The sequence below is a fragment of the Diachasma alloeum genome, unplaced genomic scaffold (genome assembly GCF_001412515.2).
Source record: "Diachasma alloeum isolate Michigan unplaced genomic scaffold, Dall2.0 Dall_scaffold_00315, whole genome shotgun sequence".
NCBI lineage: Eukaryota > Metazoa > Arthropoda > Insecta > Hymenoptera > Braconidae > Diachasma > Diachasma alloeum.
The window spans coordinates 213231-234836 of record NW_021680454.1 but is presented as its reverse complement, the minus strand read 5'-3'; the positions used below and the strand labels follow the sequence as shown (position 1 = coordinate 234836).

At 39.5% G+C, this 21606-nt stretch overlaps 1 protein-coding gene across 1 annotated transcript; it reads right to left on the bottom strand.

The window, feature by feature from the left end:
* Positions 1 to 992: 992 nt before the first annotated feature.
* On the bottom strand, positions 993 to 20629 carry LOC107040070 (olfactory guanylyl cyclase GC-D). Its single transcript, XM_015259995.2, has 19 exons — positions 20469 to 20629; positions 18175 to 18442; positions 16978 to 17301; positions 13476 to 13639; positions 9539 to 9662; positions 9306 to 9458; positions 8912 to 9194; positions 8006 to 8313; positions 7684 to 7898; positions 7335 to 7520; positions 7075 to 7158; positions 6818 to 6994; positions 6602 to 6761; positions 5967 to 6116; positions 5288 to 5600; positions 4553 to 4917; positions 4168 to 4438; positions 4074 to 4085; positions 993 to 3828 (listed from the first exon to the last, which is right to left on the bottom strand). Exons 3-19 carry the CDS (start codon positions 17267 to 17269, stop codon positions 3096 to 3098), a joined length of 3990 nt encoding a protein of 1329 aa, XP_015115481.2. The 5' UTR covers positions 17270 to 17301; positions 18175 to 18442; positions 20469 to 20629; the 3' UTR covers positions 993 to 3095.
* Between the last annotated feature and the right edge of the window lie 977 nt (positions 20630 to 21606).

Sequence of the window (21606 nt, the reverse complement as noted above, 5' to 3'; positions counted from 1 at the left end):
GTTAATAAATTTCACTTAACCGTTATTGTAAATGCTAAATTTAATGGGACATATTTCTAGATCGTCCCGAAGAGAAGGATCCATCTCAACTTTCCAATAAACACCGCTATCATTGCTATGTTCCACTACAGTATTTTTTTTCGATTTTTTTGTTTATTTTCGTTAACATTAAACATTTATCGGCACAAAGATTTGCCCGAAAATATGCTAGTAACACAGACGGGTTATAAAACCGAGTATACTGTCACGCGTATCCGGAAATCCAATAGAACATTCTGGGAAATTTGTCAATCCTAAATTTCATCAATTCTCGATAAATATTACGTCACTAAATTCAAATTTTTTCATCGAACTGCTGAGATTTTCCCCACAGATATTTACCTATAAATTCTCCTTTCTCATATTCTTCAATGAGAAAAAAAATTTTAGTGTAAAAACCTCGAAGAATTTATGCCGATAAATTTTTACAGACAAAAAATTGAATATTGATTTTATTAGTGAGATAATTTTTTGCACTTTTTTTATCGAAGAAAGAAAAAAAAATCCTCATCTTTAGCGAATGCCCTATGATTTCCCATTGGATTTTTTCACGTGTCTGTAAGTATATGGGACAGCTGAAAAATCGATGACTCCAACATAAAGGGCAGAGACTGATTTCATGATACTACAAGATTAACAAGCTCACTTTAGTCTTATATAATTATTGATCATGATTCCTCATTAGTTTTGACCTCGTCGTATTGATAATATTACCTTTAATTAACTTTTGAACTCATTTCCATAATTGCTCAATTAAAAATATCGGATGACATGATACGTATGAAAACATTTAATAGAAAATCTAGGATTAAAGAATAAATTCTATTTTTTACGCTTATTTTTTGACACTTTTTCACAGGAAAAAGTCCACAGATGTTGATTTTTCTATACAACTCATTCTCCTGGCATTTTTTCTATCAAACATTTCGTGAAAAATGACGCAAAAAATCAGCGCAAAAAATCAATACAATTATTCACTAGAAATTCAACAGAACTTCACCAGAAATTCAATGGAATTCCGTAAACAGAGCTCTAGGTTCTTCTCATCAAAATGTTTCACACGTCAGCAAAAATCAAAACTCATTTGATGAGAATCCGCGAATAATTGACTGGATTTTCACAGTTCCATAAAATGCCAAAACAATTCATCAATAAAATCCGATAAAACTCATGAGGTGAAACGATGAATAAACAAAATCCGTACATTTACGTATAATACACAGGTACCTATAATACGAACCGTTCAACAACATGTAAATATTTAAAAATCTCACGTTATAATTAACCATGACGGTGGCATCGATCCACCAATTATCGTCACACATTTGATTATTTTTTTCGTTATACTTCCCTTTCTCGTGAAATTATTAGTTTCGATTGTCATCCAAAAAATTCCTCGATAATTACAGTCACACAGTGTGTGACACTGAATACGATTAGTCAAACTTCAACTACGTGTACACAATATATATTTCTTCACTGTATCAGTATCAGGATTATTGAATTAATTACAAAGTTCTGATAACATTCGCCGTGAACGAAAGAGTGAGTGATGTTTCAAGAGGCAATGTGTAAATATTCAGGCTTTTAATTAATTCTTACATCCTTAAAGCTATTAATTATGGCTCAGTCAGATACTGAAAAAGGAAAAAATACTACTGACACATTTCGAGACGAATTTACCCCAGAAATTTCGAAAATCAAAGTCCTCCAATGATTAAATACTCAATTAATTTTTTTCTCACTCAATATTTCGAACATTGAAAGGGGACTCGATGAAGGAACGTTTAGGCCGATAGAAAAGTACTATTTACAAAACCGCAATGCTGATAAAAGGATCGTACAAAGTAGGTTTCAGGGGTATTTTTAATTACCCCCATTCACAAATCGACGGATTTATTATAACGAGCCAAACAAAATAACCATTTTCAATCCTAATATTTAATACTCATTCAATACTGACCAGCAGTGACACTCCGGCGAGTTCTATCAACTCCATAACGCGATATACATGGAATTTATTCAGTAAATTCCACTCGTGCAACGACATTAATATGATAGATCTATGGGAGGTACGTGGAAGACATGTAACGATCCATGTCTCTGAAAAAACATGATGCCTTGTGAGGAGGTAGTTTGGCAAGTGGCAAAGTGATATATTCGGCTCTGGTTGGAGTTTAACCCTTTAAAATTATCTGATGGATTAATCCCGCGAAAAAAAATCCAGAGAATTTTATAACGAATGAGATGATTTTTCATTCGAGTTTCTAGTGCTAGGGCTTTGCCCCACTCCGCCCCGGCGCAGTGCACGTAGGGCGTCCCCACTCCCCCACCCGAACTCTCATTTTCCTGCACAACCGAAAAAGGGACGAAGGGAATTTAACATTCCGTTGGTAGCGCTGTGAGCGTCAGGCCTCATTTTTTCCATTTTTTAAAATGATACACTGCAGTCAAACCTCGGAGAGAATTGAAAAAAAATTGACATCTCATTTTGAAGTGAATGGAAACCTTGTCGATGAAAATTTCAGCCAAAATATGATAAGTAGTGAGACTTTGAAATTTGCCTGCGGAAACTCCAGCCCATGTATAAGACAATTTTCCGAAAACATGTTAACTTTGAGCTTGGATATGGAATGAAGCATAACACTGAGGATTCAAAACCCCACGAAACTTTCTCTAGCATACGATCTAGATCGCTGTTGATTTTTTTCAGATTTTCCCTACATATTTCAAATTTATTATCACGTCGATTTCACTTGCTGTTCCCAATAACATAGTTATTCCTACCCCAAAACCGTTTTCCTGAAGCCAATTAAAATGGCCGTAAGTTAACAATGTACCCTATGCTGTCTCGTATCACTGACGTTCCCAAAAATCTTTAAAAATTAAAGAAACGACTATTGCGCGACCAACGGAGTGTTAATCAAATGTAACAATCTCGAGAATTAAGCGCCCCAGAGCCACGAGTAAGGATTCACATCATTCGCTATGAAATTCCCGACATTGTTCCTCACATCTCGACGACTTCTCGCCACTTATCGAAATATTGGCATTGTTTAACGAAGTGTCAATGACTCAACGGAAAGTGACATGGAGGCAGCATGTCGATAAGTTTGATGCGTAGCCGGTGTACTGGGTACTTCTTCAATCTTCTCCAGATCATTAGCAGCGCCCGCGCTGTTTTGCTTGTACAACCTCGGTAGTGGACGAGAGATTCCAGTGGATGACATAGAGCACTCCGATATTATTGATACTGGCTCGTCAGCCCGATCGAGACTGAACTGTCTCTTGAGCAAGCGACTCGTGCCTTTATTGTAATGCTCATTCGGCGAAAGACACCTGTAATGGTTGTAAGGCGTACTGAGATCGTCTTCATCAATGTGCCCAACTCGGCGATGTCTGCCGCTTGTGCCGCGAAATGCTGAACTCGATATTGAGCTTAATGAGGTTGTGGACGCTGCACCCAAAAGGGCGGCTGCAACGTCGGACGCCGAAGCCGGAAAATTCAGCTCTTTGTCATCGTGCACTGATACAGCAACTTTTCTAGTTGTAGCCCGCTCCTGCAACGACTGTGCAGCTGAGAATTTTGAGCTTGTGCATGTTGTTGTGAAGGAGGAACTACTTTGCCCGGAACTATTGTCATCGTCGTCTTTAATCGAGGGTATGATAAGTTCATCGATCGTGGGCTCACGGAGAATCGTTGGGGTCTCGATTGGAGAGGCCCTCGAGGGGTCCTCGGAACCCGGGGAATTGTCACCCTCTAATTTTATCCCTAAGCTCTCTTCCAATCTACAACACGTAAACGTGTTTCATCAGCCGATGAATTTCGGTAATGAAGGGGTAATGGGTCACGTAACTTTGTGAGGGAATGACAGGTGAACAAAATATTTAGAGGTTGCGCAACAGTGGAGGCATGCAAATTTTCCTCTCTTAATATTCACATTTAGGGATCGCCACCGAATTTTTGAGAATGACAAATGCGTGGTAATTTCACTGTCATCACTACAAATACTGAAAATTTATGGAATATTTACCCATGATCATTCCTGGAAATGGCAGCAAGACGTAAAACACTCGTTAATATTGAAAAGCAGTCGGACAAGGTCCAACGTTAGTATTGCTACTCACCCAAGTGGCGGTGGTGTTGGCAATGGTTTATCGAAGCCCTGTTTACCGAGTAACCAGTATGTGGGCATTTTGCCCTTACCTTTAACATCAGTACATCCTCGATACTCAATGTGATAACCACCAACTTGGCACAGTCTATCACGAGTGGCTTGGCTCAAATGAATTCGCCACGGTGCACCCGTCGATTCCATTCTCGATGCTGTGTTTACAGTATCACCGAACAAACAGTAACGAGGCATTGTCAGACCTACGACCCCGGCACAGCAGGGACCTGAGAAAATATTGATAGAGCAGTTGGTAAACAATGTAACGAGGAAAAAGTCGATCGAGTTCATCGATCAAGATGTTTTGTAAATTGAAAGGCCAACGAACTGAAGATTCTCACCAGTGTGAAGACCAATTCTCAGCCTCAGCTGGGTTTTCGGCAGATGTCGGACCTTAAATTTGCCACTCTGGTGCAATAAATCGAGTGCCATTGTCGCTATCTGTGATGCATGGTCCTGAATTCTAACGGGACATCCACCAACAACCATATAAGCGTCACCTATTGTCTCAACCTTGTACACGGTATAAGCATTTATCGTATCATCGAAACAGGTGTACAGATCGTTCAGTAAATCAACAACTTGGAAGGGGGTTGAGTGAGCTGAAATTGCTGTGAATCCAACGATATCCGAGAAGTATATTGTCACTTCGGCAAATTCCTCGGGGTCCACTGGCATTCCTAGCTTCAATTTCTCCGCTACGGTGCTGCGAGGGAGAACAAATTATTCTCGAAATTCAGAGGAAATTGGTGGAAAGCTGGGAAACGATGCGTACACCTTTCAATATTACAGTTCAATAATATTGGAAGGAACTGAGAACAATTTCTAAGTCTTGAATTTTCCGACAGCCCCCTTTCATTTTACGAATAAAAGAAACTCATTGAAATATGTAATTGAAATGTTCCAATAATACAAAGGTGTAACCAAAACGATTCAAATGGAGCCCAAAGGAGACACTGAAATACCTTTTCCCCAACAGAAAAGGTCCTCATAAAAATTTCAAAGTCTCCCTTGGATACCGAGATGTCCTGAAATCTCATTTCACCATTTCACAATTGAAGTCAGTGATATTCTACCTCGGTAGCATCCGATTTAAAAGCTGCTCAGTTTTCTTCTTCTCCATGTCCAACTGCTCCGTCCTCTCGCGAATAAGCTCCTCCAAGTTATTAGAATACTTCTCAAGCATTTGGAACATGGTGTCCACAAAGTTCACCTTTCTACCGTGATTTAATTTTTTAAACAAATCATGAACGGCGTTGAAGTCAGGTCTCATGTCAGCGGCCTCGGCCCAACACTGGCGCATGATGTTAATAGCTTCGGGGGGTGCAGCGCCCTTACTGACAGAGGGTCGTATAAGCGGTGGTGGTTTCTTGACCTTTGCAATAATATCTGTCACGTTCAGGAAAGTTGAAAAAAAAAAAAAAACATTAACTCCACTCTACGGAAAAGGGCTCCAGTGTCGGTAAAATGGGGCAAAAAAGTTTGAATTCATTAATTCTGCCCCAAGGGATGTTTAAAAAAAGATATCACCCGTGTTGGCGCACTAGGGGGCCATGCGTTAATCGGAGCATGAGCACGTCGTACCGCAGGCATTATACGTATAAAATAGAGGGAGAGAAAGTCTTGATGTAATTATAGTATCAAAGAATCGATAGACAATCTCTGGCAATATCGGATATTGCTTTGATACAGCCAGGTATTATGTGATTAAAGGGGGTTGTACGTGTGATAAGTAAATGGGAGTTAGTGACTGACCTTCGGGTGATAGTGCCAACATGCAGAATGGCTCGCCTCGTACAACAACTTCCTGCATTATAATGCCAAAGCTGTAAACGTCACCCGGTTGGGTGCCTCTCTTACGTAGGCCCGAGTGTCTCAATAATTCCGGCGCCGTCCACAGTAAATCTTCAACATACACAACGAAATGCTCATCCAAGTGAACATGGGCATAACGACTTTTTCCCTCGTGATGCTTATTTTTTGTATTCGGGGGTGTTATGGACGCATCAACTGCTTCAAAAAAAATTGCAGGATCTTAACAATGGGTCTGGACGGGTATTATTGTTGTTGGAATCTCATGACATGTTTCTTCCCAACTTTTTATTACTCTTCGCGTTGAGGGTGAATTTTTGCGGTGCCAATTATTCTAGTAAATCAAATAATTCGGGAGATATTGTTCCGGAGGTGGGAGTGAAATGGGAAATCTCTGTTGAATGAACATTCATTCACTCGATGTTTATTACAACTGGAAATGAGACGGTGTAATCATAGGGATATTTTTCGTGTGAAACAGTTTTTCACACGTTTAAATAAAAATATATGTTGTGTCGTGTACTGAGAAAAATTAATAATATTGTCTTCTTCTTCTTTTTTTCCTATTCATTACGTACCTCTGGCATTCTTCGTCGGTGTGACAATGCTCTGAGCTTCATAAAACGCTGGCAATCCGTAATCAGCTACTTTGAGCACCCATCTGGCGTCAATGACACAATTTCGAGATGTGAGAAAGCCGTGTACACGAATTGGACTGCTATGCAAGTACTTCATTCCCTACGTGGAGAGTAAATTTAATGCTTTTGTCAGAATGAATTTGATTGCCCACTCACCCGCACAAGATCGGTCAGTAACGATAGTCTGAATGACCAGTCGAGCTTTATCTCGTCCTGCATGAGAACGTCCTCGAGCGATCCTCGAGTACAGTATTCCGACACTAAACAGGGTCTAGCTGGCTCCGTCAAACAGCCAATGAAAGGATTTAAATTCTCATGGCGTAGTCCATGTATCTGAAATTTTGCGAAATAAGTGGAAAGAGGGGATCACACTGACGGCAGAAAAGGCAGAGGTAATCCTCAAGATCTCTCACCATGATCAAGACGTCCATGGCTTTACTCTTGAGCTCAAAGTTGTTAGCTTGGCACGGTAGCTCTTTGAGTTGTACCAAGTCTCCCTGAAGAAAAAAAAAATAGAGGATCACATAAATAGGATTTATCCCGGCGGAATGAGGGAGACAAACTGGATAAAGTTGCATTAGGACTGGGTACGTAAAGGCGCAGATAACGAAAAAAATTTAACGGACGAGGGGATGTATTGGGAGACCCTTTTGAATCACTCAGGCAATCTTACGTTGTATCTCGCCCGAGGATCCTTGAGAATGGTATGCCATGCTAGACTACCAGTGCTTGCCTTCAAATGGGGCTTGAGCGATCCAACGCTGCCCTGCAGTAGATCCGGCTTTTCAACCTCAGGCCCACCAAATTCCTGGAGTTGTTTCAGCCAACAACATAGCATTGTTTCAATCCCCTCGTCTACCTATTTTACCATTAATTTGAGGATTAATCAAAATTTTTACTGTTTAAAATAATTATTTTAATGCACGAGTGAATGAAGAGAAATCAAATTAAAGATTTTATTTCTTCTCATTCATTCATTGTTCATTCTATACCGAATTGTCTTCCCTCACCAAAATGCTCACCCTTCTATTATCAGTCGGCTGAGGAAAAACGAAATCGGAGGCGGTGAGAATAATTTTGAACGGTCCCTTCGACACTCTCTTATTCACCAAGTGCCTTCGCACCAATATCGTTACAATAAACAACACAAATGTCAGTAACAAACACATCAAAATGATAACAACAATGTGAGATGTCCTCATTGCGAGCTGATCGTCCCCATTTCCTCGATTATCACCTGATGGGGATTAGTGAACGCTTATTCATGAATATTTTTAATACACACATTAGCAAGTAAAAATGCATTCACAAACGACGATTGCTGATATTGAGAGAGCCACTCACCCTTGCAATCGTTTTTATTGGAACACAGTACTGGGTCAAGTGTCTCTTCATCAACAAGATCGCTCTCCGCTAGTTCTCGTACCACCAAATACTCTCTGCTTTCAATCACTTGGGCTATGGGATACCAGATACCATCGGCATTTCCCGATGAACGCCAGCCGAGTAGACCGTAAATGAACATTTTGTTATTGTTGGTATTTAAACTTGAATTATCGTGCGTCAAAATGCTCAGTGACTCGTTCAATCGGTCGACAGTGCTGGGCTCTTTGTACAGTTGAGTGCCATTGTAAATAGCATCTAGATTGTATCTATTCGGATGGAAAATTTTGACAATGCATGTGTGAATGAAAAATCAGAGGAAAAGACAATATTTCTACCGAGAGAGAGAGAGAGCACTGGGGAGAATTTATTTGAGGGCTTTACTGTGCTGAATGAAGGTCAATTATTCTTTTCCTTTTTTTTTTAATTTCATTTTTGTCGAGTATTCGATGATAACTACCCTGTATTTTGTTTAGAGAATCATGTGCGACAGCCTCGCACAGAAGAATGTCATTTAATAAATAATGTTGTCTCCCAGATTATTGTATTCATATTATGGAATAATGCAATTATGAAGAAATTAGGAGTCAGCATTGTATTACAGCATGAGACCGTTTTGTAATACGAATACAAAGACGAATCGAGGCAAGTGTGCCAATAGTTCATTATTGAGTACATTTTAACTCATTTTATTCTTTTGTATCGAAGTAAGCCGTTACTCTTTAGTGTGAAATTAATAAACTAAAGTATCTCTAATTGTTGAGATTGAGTCCATATTCCTCGACCATTCTACCGTACATTACAATGTATTCTCAAGGGACAGAAATATTATCTTCCCTCGACCCATAAACACAAAATGATTGTAACCTCCTGTCGAAAGGTGCAAAAGCTAGTAAATTTTTCATTCGTCCGTGGAATCTTTTCCCCTGGCGTTTACCCACAGCGGCGCCAGCATTGGTCGTTGACGTTGCTGTCGTACTCGTCGAATTATCGGATAAAGTTCCAGTAGTTGGCAGGAAGAATTCCGGCCCCTCGGGATGAACAAGGAGAAAAACCGAGTTGTCAGTTCGTGATGTACGTAGCGCCTCGGATTCCCTCATGACCCGGCTGATTAATTTCTCATCCTCCAGCGGTAGGCAGAGGACAATAACTGTTTTTTTTTTCCAGGGGTGAATCAATGAATTATGGTAATACTCGTGGAAGCTTCGCGGGAGGCATTTGATGCACTGAATAATGATGGGATTTATTAATAATACGTTACCTCGTGGGATAATGGTCTCGAACGAGGCTAGTGATTGATGAATCTGGGGGGCGGTAGTTTGCCGTGAAATGAGCGCGTGATGCCGTGGAATTATTCCGATACTCCGCAAAACGCCTATCACTGCTCTCGCTAAACTTGACCAGGGCTCCTCGTCTTCGGTTAATGCCAAGTCATTGGTTATTTCATCAAGGGGGTAATGAGTTTATCGTGCTATTATTGATTTATACGGTTACCCATTGCTATTAGAGACGCTGATCTCCATTTGAAATGTAAAAATATCTCAGCCAATGCTTGCGCCACAACCGGAAGGGATGGGCTCAGTCTTATGGTTGATGTCGGCTGATTATCTCCAATTTTCTGGAATAATTAGTTTCTGGATTTATGGGGACGACAATGTTTCGTAGATAAAATTAGGAAATTCGCTGGGGTATTTTTTTTTCAATGAAAATGTGCAATGGAAAATATTCAATTAATTGGTTTACGTGAATGAGAAATTTACTGGGGGATTTTGCTTTAAATTGATTCCAAATTCGAAACATTAAGAATTCTGATGATGTTATTCCGGGAATTCCAGGGATTCTAGGATTCCAATTCAATTATCGCATTTTTATCACATTAATTTCATTTTACCTAATGTTTCCTTAAAATGAAAAAACATCGTAAAAACGTGCAAAATAAGCCCCAATTCCCCCTCCGAATCAAAGGTGAGGGAGCTTATGTGGCAATAGCAGATCGACACACAAGGACGACGTTCACAGCATCGATATGATGTTCATGTCTTCCTTAATCCTCCAATCAAAGACGTTTGCCCTTAATCTTCATTCAAGGAATTGCGCCTTTGAACGAAGAATTTCGCTTTGAAAACTCGGTATAGATTTCTTCCAGTGCATATTAAAGCGACGCGACGTGAAAAAATAAAGAATAAAATAGCCGCACGGAGAGAAAAATTGGAAATAAATTATCTGGGAAATCTCTCTAAATTTTATTTTATTGCAGAATAATTTCTAGACATTGAGTAATCATTCACGCTCGCTGTCATTTTTCATGAAATTCCGGATACATTTCACAACTTCGGGACAAATTACCCTGACGTTCAGTCAATTTTCGGAGCAAGCGGAGGACAATTCACCATTCGTTTCGCATTTTTCATCTCGATATAGTCTCAAAAAGGCCTAGAACTGAATGTCGCTCCACGATTACTTGATTTTTTTTGTATTATTGCTCAACTTTTTTCCCCCCTGCAGCTTTGCTTCTCTCTTTCAGCCGCTTCTCCCTCTAGTATAAATTTTTATTTCGACCTGCATTAAAAATACTGCGCGAGTATTTAAAATGCCAGCCCCACGTTATGATACCGCTATCGCTCCTCGCTTTTTTTTCAAGTTTCAACCCACCAGAGCGACGTTAATTTTAGATGAATCATCTCTTCAGTTTACCACCTACAGACTGCTAATTTCCCCGGGAACGGGGGAGTGGGGAATATGGAAAAGTGGAAAACGAGAGGAAGGCTGATATGAAGTTAAGTAGAAAAGGCAATCTGGGGAAAACCGCGCCGCCCGGACGACAGATTGATTCTCTGATTAAAGTATGGCTTCTCACTGATTGCACAGCAAGAAAAACTTTTGAATTGTCAAAAAAATTGTAAAGAAAATCTGATACGTTGAGAGATTTAATGAAGATTTTAATTCTGGCAAAAAAAAATTCTAGATTTTTTATTGATAGAAAAAACATTCAAACGAAATGAAAAAAGAACTATTTTCAAATAGAATTGATTGATAATAATTCATCAATTGGTTGAATGTTAGCAGTTAATTTCACACGTCATATTTTCATGCTCAAAGACAATTCAAAAAAGAAAAATGTAGGCGATAAATTTTGAAAAGTCAATTGGATTTTTAAAAAGATGAAGATGGATGTTTAACTCCGAGTCCCCATCGAAGACAGGAGAGACTGTATGAGAACGGCGGAGAGAAAAGTGAATAAAAAGAAAGAAGAATTTTCCATTTTGCAGGGTGAATATAGTGGCCCTTTTCTCCTACCCTCCCCTTCTTTTTTCTGGCTTTTAGTTCGACAACAGGAGGCAAACTAGGTCGACTGTATACGCACGGTGGCCGAAACTTGGATACAATATACAGAGGCGCCTAGATTCGATAAATTGTCCCGGCTTTGGTAAGTAGTCCTATTTTCTCCCTTTGACTGTTTCCCCCCCACCCTTCACCTCGACAAACTGCTTAGGTCTCTCTCATCGCAGACGATATAACGTCTCTGAGAATGTTTACGGACATTGTAATAAAAATATCGTAAATGTTTCATCACCGGAGTTAAACTCCGTCAATTGCCTATTTCTCGCGGTCGTAATAACACGCATGAGAAAATTTCATAGAAAAATCTAGCGAATTGAAAAAAATCTATTGGATTTCTGTTGAACTTCTAATGAAAACTTTTTTCATTTTTGGCGAATTCTATTGAAGAATTGAAGGAGATAATGTCCAATAAAATTATTTTATAGGAAGAATCTGTAGAATTTCATCTGTCTATACAATTTTTTCTATTGAGAATTTTTTTATAGAAATTTCTTAAAATTAACTTTCTTAAATTTTTTTATTTTCATTAAAAAAATTAAACAAAAAGTCTTGGAAAATTTCAGCCGAGTGATTTCCATAGAAAATATTCCAATAGAATCGGAAAACTAATAAAAAGTTCAATAGATATTTCTAGCCATTTCCCTGGATTTTCGATGAAATTTTTTCGTGAATTTTACGTGAATTCAGAAATAATACGTGGACGGAGATTGCGTAAGCGTATGAGACAATGAGAAAAATAAATGAAAGCATGAGTTAACTAGTGGACATTGAGGAGAGGGAGATGGGGTTCCCATTCACTTAGCCCCTCATGTTTCTGTTCATTCTTGAATGTTGTTCCGTTAATTTTTTTCTGCTGGAGTAAGAGTGATTGATAGGCGGAAACTCTCGTTCACTCGGTATTGATGGTACGTATTTTACAGCAGAATCTCTGGGTGACTATCATTCGCAGAGAAAGAGGATCTGTATTGTTATAAACCAGTTGGAATTTTATGGGCAGTCGACTATTAATTTTCAGAAGAGGGAAATTGAAGTCGACTGGTCGGTAAAAAAAAACACGCGCAAACGAATTCCATAGAAAAATCTAGGGAATTCTGTGGAAAATTCGATTGGATGTCTATTGCACTTCCATTGGAAATTCTATTAGTTTTTCGCCGATTCTATTGAAGAATTCTGCAGCTTCACTGCACGTTTTTAATAGAAAATGTCTAATAGAAATTATTTTAGAGAAAATGTTCCAGACTTCATCTTTTCGGAAACTTTGAAATGTTAACTCTCATTTCATTACAAAATATTTTAATGTTCTGCAGTCGTAAAAACAAGTTTCGAAGAATCCTCCGTTTTAAAGATCACTTGTTTTATTTCTCAGCGGAAATTTTATCATCGCAAAACCGTTTCAGCATTCGAATCCGGGAAAAACTATGTCATTATTTCGCATCGTTAATATGGTTATTTATTGTCTCCTCTTTCCGGAACCCCGGAAGAAGACATTTGATTGCTTCGTTATCGTAATTACGTTTTTACGGCGGTCACTCGGAGCCTCACACGTCCCAAATTTAGTGGCGTCCTTTCCTCTTCCATTTTCCAATTAAATTAACAAAAAGCTCAGTAAAAATCCAATTGAATTTTCTAGCGAATTCGCGAGGTTTTTCTATTAATTTTTTTCGTACGTGAAGCCTTGAAATTTAACATTTCACTGGAATTTCAAAGGAATTCCAAATTTTTGAACAATTCCCTCGAATTTTCAATCAAAACAATAAATTTCAATTGAGAGCCCTCGGAAGTAAAAAAAAAATTCTAAAAGGCAGGGAAAACGTTATGGCCTGAAGAGGATAAATAATTTCAACAGATCAACAGCGAATTCGCTGGGTTCTTCCGTAAAATTATTTCGTACCCGTTATTCGATGAATTGCGGAGAATTTCCGGCTCCGCCTGCCTGAAATTCCCGGGAATATCCTGTATGTATCCTATCCAATTCATCTAATTTGAATCGATCGCGAGATATTCGAGCCCTCCTGGACATCTACACGTAACTTGGGCTCTTGATGGGAGTCTTGGGGAATTAGACATGCATGAATTATTGATCTGTTACCGCTGGACAGGTCCAGGTGACTAGCGGCTTGTTCCAGAGATGCGCCAGCCTCTCAGCTGCCTCACAAGTGTTGATATCGAGAGCGGCAATCAGGGCCCTCGTTGATGGCCTCTCGAGCACATCCACCAGCACTCCAAGTCCCCAGGATTTCGTATCGCAGGTGACTGCAATGTCGGGAATATGAAGATTTTTTTTTCGCTCTTTTCATCGGACGGGATAGGGCGTGGAGGTTGGGGGAGGAAAAAGTATAGATAATATCGGGCTCTCGAGGATCGATCCACTTGGGTTTTAACGAGAGCGCCAACCGCTCAGGTCATTACGCCAGAAAATGCATCATTACGTGAATTAAACTCAAATGTTGAGGAATTCCGGTCGGACGGAGAGAAAAGTCTTTTTTCATTAAAGAAATTTAGGAAATTTGAGCCGAGGAATATCGAAAAAAAATATCGCGATAGAGTAAGTTCCATTAAAAAATCCAATTCTATTGGTTTTTTCAATGAAATATTTTCCCTTGAAAATTTCGCTGGGTTTTTCAATAGAATTTTTTCCGACGTGAGTGGAACATTCTCTTTCGGGAATTATGAACAATTGGAGCCAATTTTTTATGGAGCACTGAATATTCATAATGGAAATGCAGATTTTGCTGCCATTGCATGACTCCATCGCTCAATGCCAAGAGCAGAATCAAACATTAATTGCCTTGATGAATGAAATTCCCCGTTTCCTTTTTTTTAGCAATTAAACATAAATGATCAATGCCTCTGGAAAATTGTGCTGTTTTTTTTTTTTGTGAAAAGCTAAAAATTCCCGGACGTCTGCCAACACTCGTGTCAAATGAGTCAAGAAATACGATATTTTCCTGCTGTTTCATGACTCTATCACTCAATGTCACGAGCAGAATCAAACATTAATAGCCTTGATGAATGAAATTCCCCATTCTAGTCAAATATTCCGAGTCAGTTCTCCCTTTTCCGTGTAAGCGAATGACATTTCACCGCAGCATCACGAAACCGCGGGAATACTCCTGTTTTCCTGAATAATTCAACACAAATATTCAATGTCTCTGGTGAATTCACCACCGCTTCATTGTAATTCTCCATGAAAACCTGAAAAATCGCGGAAATTTCTGTTGAACAAACTTCGCGGTTCAGTGGAATATCGCGGAGTTGGTGACAATCCCTTGAAAACCGAATGGAAATACCATTTTAAATAGTCAATCATGGGGAAATCCTGTTTGAAGTTGTTATTTGGAGCCGATTATTTGGCCGAATAAATAGTACTTATTTCTTTGTGCATGCATTTAAAATGGAGAAGATACAATACAAAAATTTCAACCGTGAATAGAAGGAGAACAATGATATTTTATACGAATAAAGAAATTATATCATTTTTTTGCACTGATTTCTATTAAAAAATATGCAATTGTCCATAATTTGTTCTTCAATATATATTATTCAATGGAAAAAAAAAATATTATTCAGGGCAAACCGTGACCCGAGTCCACGTTTTGGTTCTGATTGGACGTACACAGGTCTTTCAAGATCTCTCCAGATCTAGATTGACCTGGTAGTCCTAATCAGTCCTGCGACGTACTTTTCCGGAAACCATTCGAATCCTCAGTTCTTTTCGGCCCTGAGAAGTCCTCCTCTGTACTACCGAGACCGCGGGATTTCACGAGGGGGGGGAGGGGGGAAGGCATGTATGCGGAGGGTTGAAATTTGTAGCCAACGAGGAGAGAGGGTTGCAGAATATATTTTAACCACCTTCAGCTCTCCGTTTGCAGGCGGTGTTTAAATAAAAAATAGAGAACGTTGATTCTGTATTCTATTGACCCCCTGATGCTAATGAAACCCTCGGAGGTGACAGAAAAGACGAAAAAAAAATTTCATTTTCACGTGGGTCAGGGGTCAGGGTAAAAGTCGACTTTCGCCAAAATCGAATTTTCTAGCCGGGTGAACGTTGATTCCAACTATTTAAGCGACGGGCTATTCAGAACTATCAAAAGTATGTGGAAAAAGTGAAAACTAAAAAAAAAATTTTTTTCAGTTTTCACTTTTTCCACATACTTTTGACAGTTCTGAATAGCCCGTCGCTTAAATAGTTGGAATCAATGTTCACCCGGCTAAAAAATTCGATTTTGGCGAAAGTCGACTTTCTCCCTGGAAAAACCGGAAATCTGACCCTTTGGCTCGGAGTGAAAAAATTTTTTTTTCGGCCCGAGCCAATGGGTCAGATTTCCGGTTTCTCCAGGGGGAAAGTCGACTTTCGCCAAAATCGAATTTTCTAGCCGGGTGAACGTTGATTCCAACTATTTAAGCGACGGGCTATTCAGAACTATCAAAAGTATGTGGAAAAAGTTAAAACTGAAAAAAAAATTTTTTCACTCCGAGCCAAAGGGTCAGATTTCCGGTTTCTCCAGGGGGAAAGTCGACTTTCGCCAAAATCGAATTTTTTAGCCGGGTGAACGTTGATTCCAACTATTTAAGCGACGGGCTATTCAGAACTCTTAAAAGTATGGGGAAAAAGTGAAAACTGAAAAAAAAATTTTTTCACCGGGGGCCAAAGTGTCAGATCTTGGATTTTTTCAGGGGGAAAGTCGACTTTCTCTAAAATTGAATTTTTTCGCCAAGTGAAGTTTGATTCTGTATTTATTGGCCCCTCTAATGCCAATGAAACCCTCGGAGGCGCCAGAAATGTCAAAATAAAAATTTTTTTTTTACGCGGTCCTAAAATGTCAGTTCTTGAATTTTTCCCGGGGGAAAATCAACTTTCACAAAAATCTAATTTTTTCGCCAAGTGAATGTTGATTCCGTATTTATTGACTCCTCTCTTGCCAATGACACCCTCGGTGGCGCCAGAAATGTCAAAATAAATTTTTTTTTTTTCACGCGGTCCTAAAGTGTCAGTTCTTGAATTTTTCCCGGGGGAAAATCAACTTTCACAAAAATCTAATTTTTTCGCCAAGTGAATGTTGATTCCGTATTTATTGACTCCTCTAATGCCAATGACACCCTCGGTGGCGCCAGAAATGTCGAAATAAAAAATTTTCATTTTCACTTGGAACAATTGTTAACAATTTCATTTGTTAACAATTGCATTTTTTATTCAGACAACGCATGCAAGCGGAGGGACAAGAGTGGCTAGAATCGATTCTGCAACCTTCTCCCCTTGTTGGGTAAAAATTTCAAGCCTCCGCATACAAGCGTCTCCCCTTCACCCTCTCATGAAATGTCGATTCTCGAGATTTAGAAAAAAACAATAATTGCATTTTTTATTTCAATAACGCATGCGAAAACAGGGATATGAACCCGGATTTAATATAGGCCCATAGAATTACGGGGACAGGCGTCGGGACAGTAGTCATGAAATGACGTGAACAAAAATATCGGTTACAAAAGTTTCAAGTGCTATTTCACTCCTGAATAAAGTGAAAAAAAAAAAGTTTCACCCAGTATTGCAATAGCCGAGAAGTGAGAATAATCAATAAAAATCAATCACTCACGAGATTTATCCAGCATGTTGACCGAGGTTCCCCCATTCTCCTCGAACTTCCCGAGGAACTCCTGGAGTTGATTGATCTCATTCCCATTGACCGCCGCAGGTCCCCCAGAGTTACATTTGTCACGTAAAAAAATAACAATTTCAGCTGCTGTATCCGTTGTTTTATCGCGGTGAGGCATTGGTATACCAGTGCGAGTGGGTCGTTGTGGTATAGCTGAGTGTCCCGTCAATAGGCACACGAGAATAGTTATCAGGAGCCACCACCAGTGCTGGTGAAGCCCGCTCCGGGCCATCAGCCCGAGCAACCTCACCAACCGCAGTTCTCCTAAATGACGTTGCGTCGATTAATTTCCACTCCCGAGAGTAATAATCCAGGGAAATGGGGAAATAAGTGAAGTCTACGAGGCTTCATGAATACTCCAATGGCAAACCCGTGGGATCATAACGGAAGCTTTCAATATCACTGGCAAAACCCGATGAAAATGTAGACCAGATGAATGCGAAAATTTCACTACTATTGTTATGAATATTCGCTCGCAATCATTTCAATTTCCGAGGTTATTAATTATGAGGGGCAATTTAGCTGCGGAGTGCGCTCGAGTACACATGAAAAATAATGGAACGAAAAGTTTTTTCCGGGGAAAATTAATCAAACTCTATTCAATGGTCAGCCATTAGGGCATTTTCACTTGGTCCAACATTTTTTCATTCTGGGATTATTCATGTTTATTTGGAATTCTGTCTCTTCGCGTGTGAAAAAGTTTAATAGAAAGAGAATTTTATTGGGTTTTTTTTTCAGGGGATTTTTTTGACAGAAAAAAGCCAGCGGATGCCTATTTTCCGTTCAACTCATTCGATTGGAATTTTTTCCTTTTTTAATGGGAAATATCCGATGGAAACCATTTTATATAAAAAACTCAATAGAATTTTATCTGCCTATACAACGTTTTGTGTAAGAATTTCTCGACATGAATTTTCAGACTTTTTTTTCTTCTATTTTAATTTAAAAAATCGAACAAAAAATTTAGAAAACTTGGCGTAGAAATTTCTGTAGAAATTTTTGATCATAATTTAATAATTGTTAATTATTTGTTGATGAAATTAGAAAAGTCCGATCCCTCTGTTTCTCCCATTTGATTCCAAAACCAATTACCAACAAAATCCGAGATTAATTTCTACCCCAGCAAGATGCAATTACCTCTGAGTATTTGGTTGCGACGTGATAATGAAGTTATCTTCACTGTTGCACTCCCGGAATCACGTTTTATTCTCTCGTCATGTTATTCTTTATCACTGCTATCTCATGGTGGTGACTTGCGCTCCACATGCCATACTCCTGTCATCCGTGCTATTCCCCTTATTTCGTCGTCTCTCATCTCAGAATTTCACCTCAAATTCGGTACCTTGGACAATATTACGGCGATATTCATCGAGCATTTATGTCTGGGGTGAAGACCATCGTATTCCTGAGGAGATGATCCCATTCGTGAAGAAATTTTTTTTGCGAAATTTCGTTTACGAAATTACTGAATATATTTTCTAAATGTGAAGTATCGAAAGCATGCGCTCATTCCCTCGCGTCACACTCCACTTTTGTGTGAATATATTTCCCACCTGATTCTGTTTCCCGTTCTCATCAAACTTTGAATGCATTCTGACTATTATTATCCACAACTTGTATCGAATTCTTAATGAGTTCGTGATGGAATTGCAAATAGCCCAAAAAGACTGAAAATATTCATGACTGTATTTTGCATAAATTTCCAAAAATAAATGATACTTTCAATGTTTCCTTCGTTCGTCGACAACAAATAAATAAAGGGGTAATGTTAACCAGGCGGAAATATAAACGATGTTTCTCCCGCTAATGAGAAAAAGCTAACGGAATCTGACAACAGTAGCAAACAACAGAGATTGTCATAATTAAGAATGAAATAAAATTGAAATTCCCTCCACAAAAATATTTGTGCTCATTCCCTCACTTCATATTCCACTTTTATGTGAACATATTTCCCATTCTGACTATTATTATCCATAACTCGTATAAAATTCCTAATGACTCTATAATGGAATTGCAAATAACGCAAACAATGAAAAAACATTGAAAAAGAGCTGATCGAACTTGCGAACAACAAGAGATTAAACTATGCAACTGTTCCGCCCGATCGAGAGAGCAAAACAAACGATGGCTCCGAGGAGAGATAAACAGACTCGAAGAAGAGGGTGAGATAAAGCATAAAAATGCAGAATTGAGCGATATCAGCCCCCGCAGCAAGATCCCAGGGACCCAACCCCTTCGCCCCTCGAGCCTATTTCGCCGTAGGCCCTACTGTGTCCCAACATTGACCCTCTCCCTATCGGATTATCTTTCAAGTTCCACAGGTTCTCCAGCCGACCGGAAAGAATGAAATAACCGAAGGGTCCGAAACGTCAATCCCACGAGGCGTATCACATATTTATACCATCCCTTCCTACTCTTACCCTTTCCGAGAGAAAAAAAACACGGAAAATGGATATTTAAATGTTGAAAAAAAAATCGTGTGAAGGAATATGAATGGGTGACATGTACTGTTGAATTTTAGCCTGAAACGCTCCGTAAAAATGTCATCCATCATTGAAAATTCACAATTTAATGGAAAAATCAATGGGAGCTTGAAATTACAATTCTATAGAATTCAATGCAAATTATTAACCATCAAATAGATATATTTTTTAATTTTTAATTAATTGAAAATTCAAAATTTGGAATTTCATTGAATTTGAAAATTTCAGAATTTTTCCCCCTAAACTGAATTTCCTGTCCAATTGAATTCAATTCAATAATTTAATTCGATTATCAACATTGCCAAATAAAAAATAATAGCAACGTATTCAAAAATATATCGAATGTTTTTCACTGAAGATTCGAAATTTGATGAAATACTCAATGAAAACGCCAAACTTCAATTAAATTATTCCACGAGAATTAACGGCAATCATGAAAATAGAGCGTAATTTTGTACCGAATTATCCTATTTATGAATTCAACATCATTTCGTCTCCCCCTCCATTCACATATTTATATTCCCGAGATAAACATCTGCGAAATAAACCCCAAAAGCATTGATCCTATAATCATATGCATATCGAGCCATAACTCCCACTGATCCATGAAAGAAAGCCGAAATGTCTAATTCACACATCCACTCTCCCATGTGTACCCGTCCGGGGACTTTCCAGCCCCCTAAGACTGAAATATTCACCCCGAACCACCTCCTTCAGCGTATCAATGTCATCATTTATAAAGTGCACAGTGGATACAGATGGGGAGTGAATTTGCATGACGTGGGCGACGGATGAAGACATTGCCGACTGAAAGGGGGACTGGAGACGATGGCCCAGGGTGGAGAACAGTAAATCATGACACAACACATGGATAAACAAGCAATGATAACCACCCCCCTCTCCAATGCAATCCCAATCTCCCCAATTGATGACGAAAATTCTACTCACTCAGAACGACAGTTTTTGCAATAATTACTTTCAATGACTCGAGTCCTCACATCTTGTCATTACATCGCGCTGCGATTGCCAATTGATATAATCGCGTGTCAGTCAGCGCAACGTCCGATATCGAACTGATCGCGTCCGTTGTACGCGCGACAGAGCCACCCCAGAATGATGTGTTCGACTAGCGCGCGACGAGAATTCATCCGAGGGTCTGAGGGTGAGAGTAACACCGAGCGAGAGGGAGTGAGTGAGGTAATGGGAGGCGCGCGCTACTCTTCGCCCGGGATATGCCGAGAGCACAGAAGCCTCCAGTGGTCCTCTCGCATGTGCGTAAAGATAAAACCACCCCCATTGCAACCCTCGATTCACTCCAATCTAACTTGGCGTGACAACAAATCTATTGCGGTGTAATTTCAGGCTGCAAGTTTGGGACGAGCTCCCAAGGAGATGTTGAGGATTTTGGGGTAAATTTTTTGACGAGGGGAGGGGTAGTGAGATTGTCAACATGGTTGAATAGATGCGGATAATGCGTTTAATGCCGCGCAGAAGTGGTTGATTCACGCGCAGGCGTCCGGGCTTTAGTGGCTATTAGAAAACTTGGGAGCACTCGAATGCAACTTCATCGATCCGGCGAGATTATATATCGCGGGGTAGTTTAGGGCGCGATAAACTGGTCATTAATGGCAATGGGGGGGGGGAGGGAACAGTCGTGAGGGGGAAATGAAGGACTTCATTATGGGGATAATAAGTGTGTTCAGAGGCGGCATTTACCCGGGGTTGCGAGATGGGGGATCTATTGCGCATGCGCACGACGGGTGCGCAGTAGATTACATTATTCTCTGAATTTATTCAATTTGAAGTGGTATGTTGAGGGTTTAGTCGATGGTACGAATTAAATGACATTCATAAAAAATCCAGCATCACTGTATGTTAAATGATATTATATGATTTCTCCTCCTGGCGCGATACTTCGTAAATTTCAGTATCGAATTGGGATTTAAGATAATCTCCCGGCCCCGGGAAAATGAGAGGAGAGCGAGGGATCTGAGAAATTACGAGGTGGCTTCAGCCTTAGCCTATTTTCCTTTGGCTTTTCATCTTCTAGAACCTTAGGTCTCATTCATGATACTCATCTCGGTGC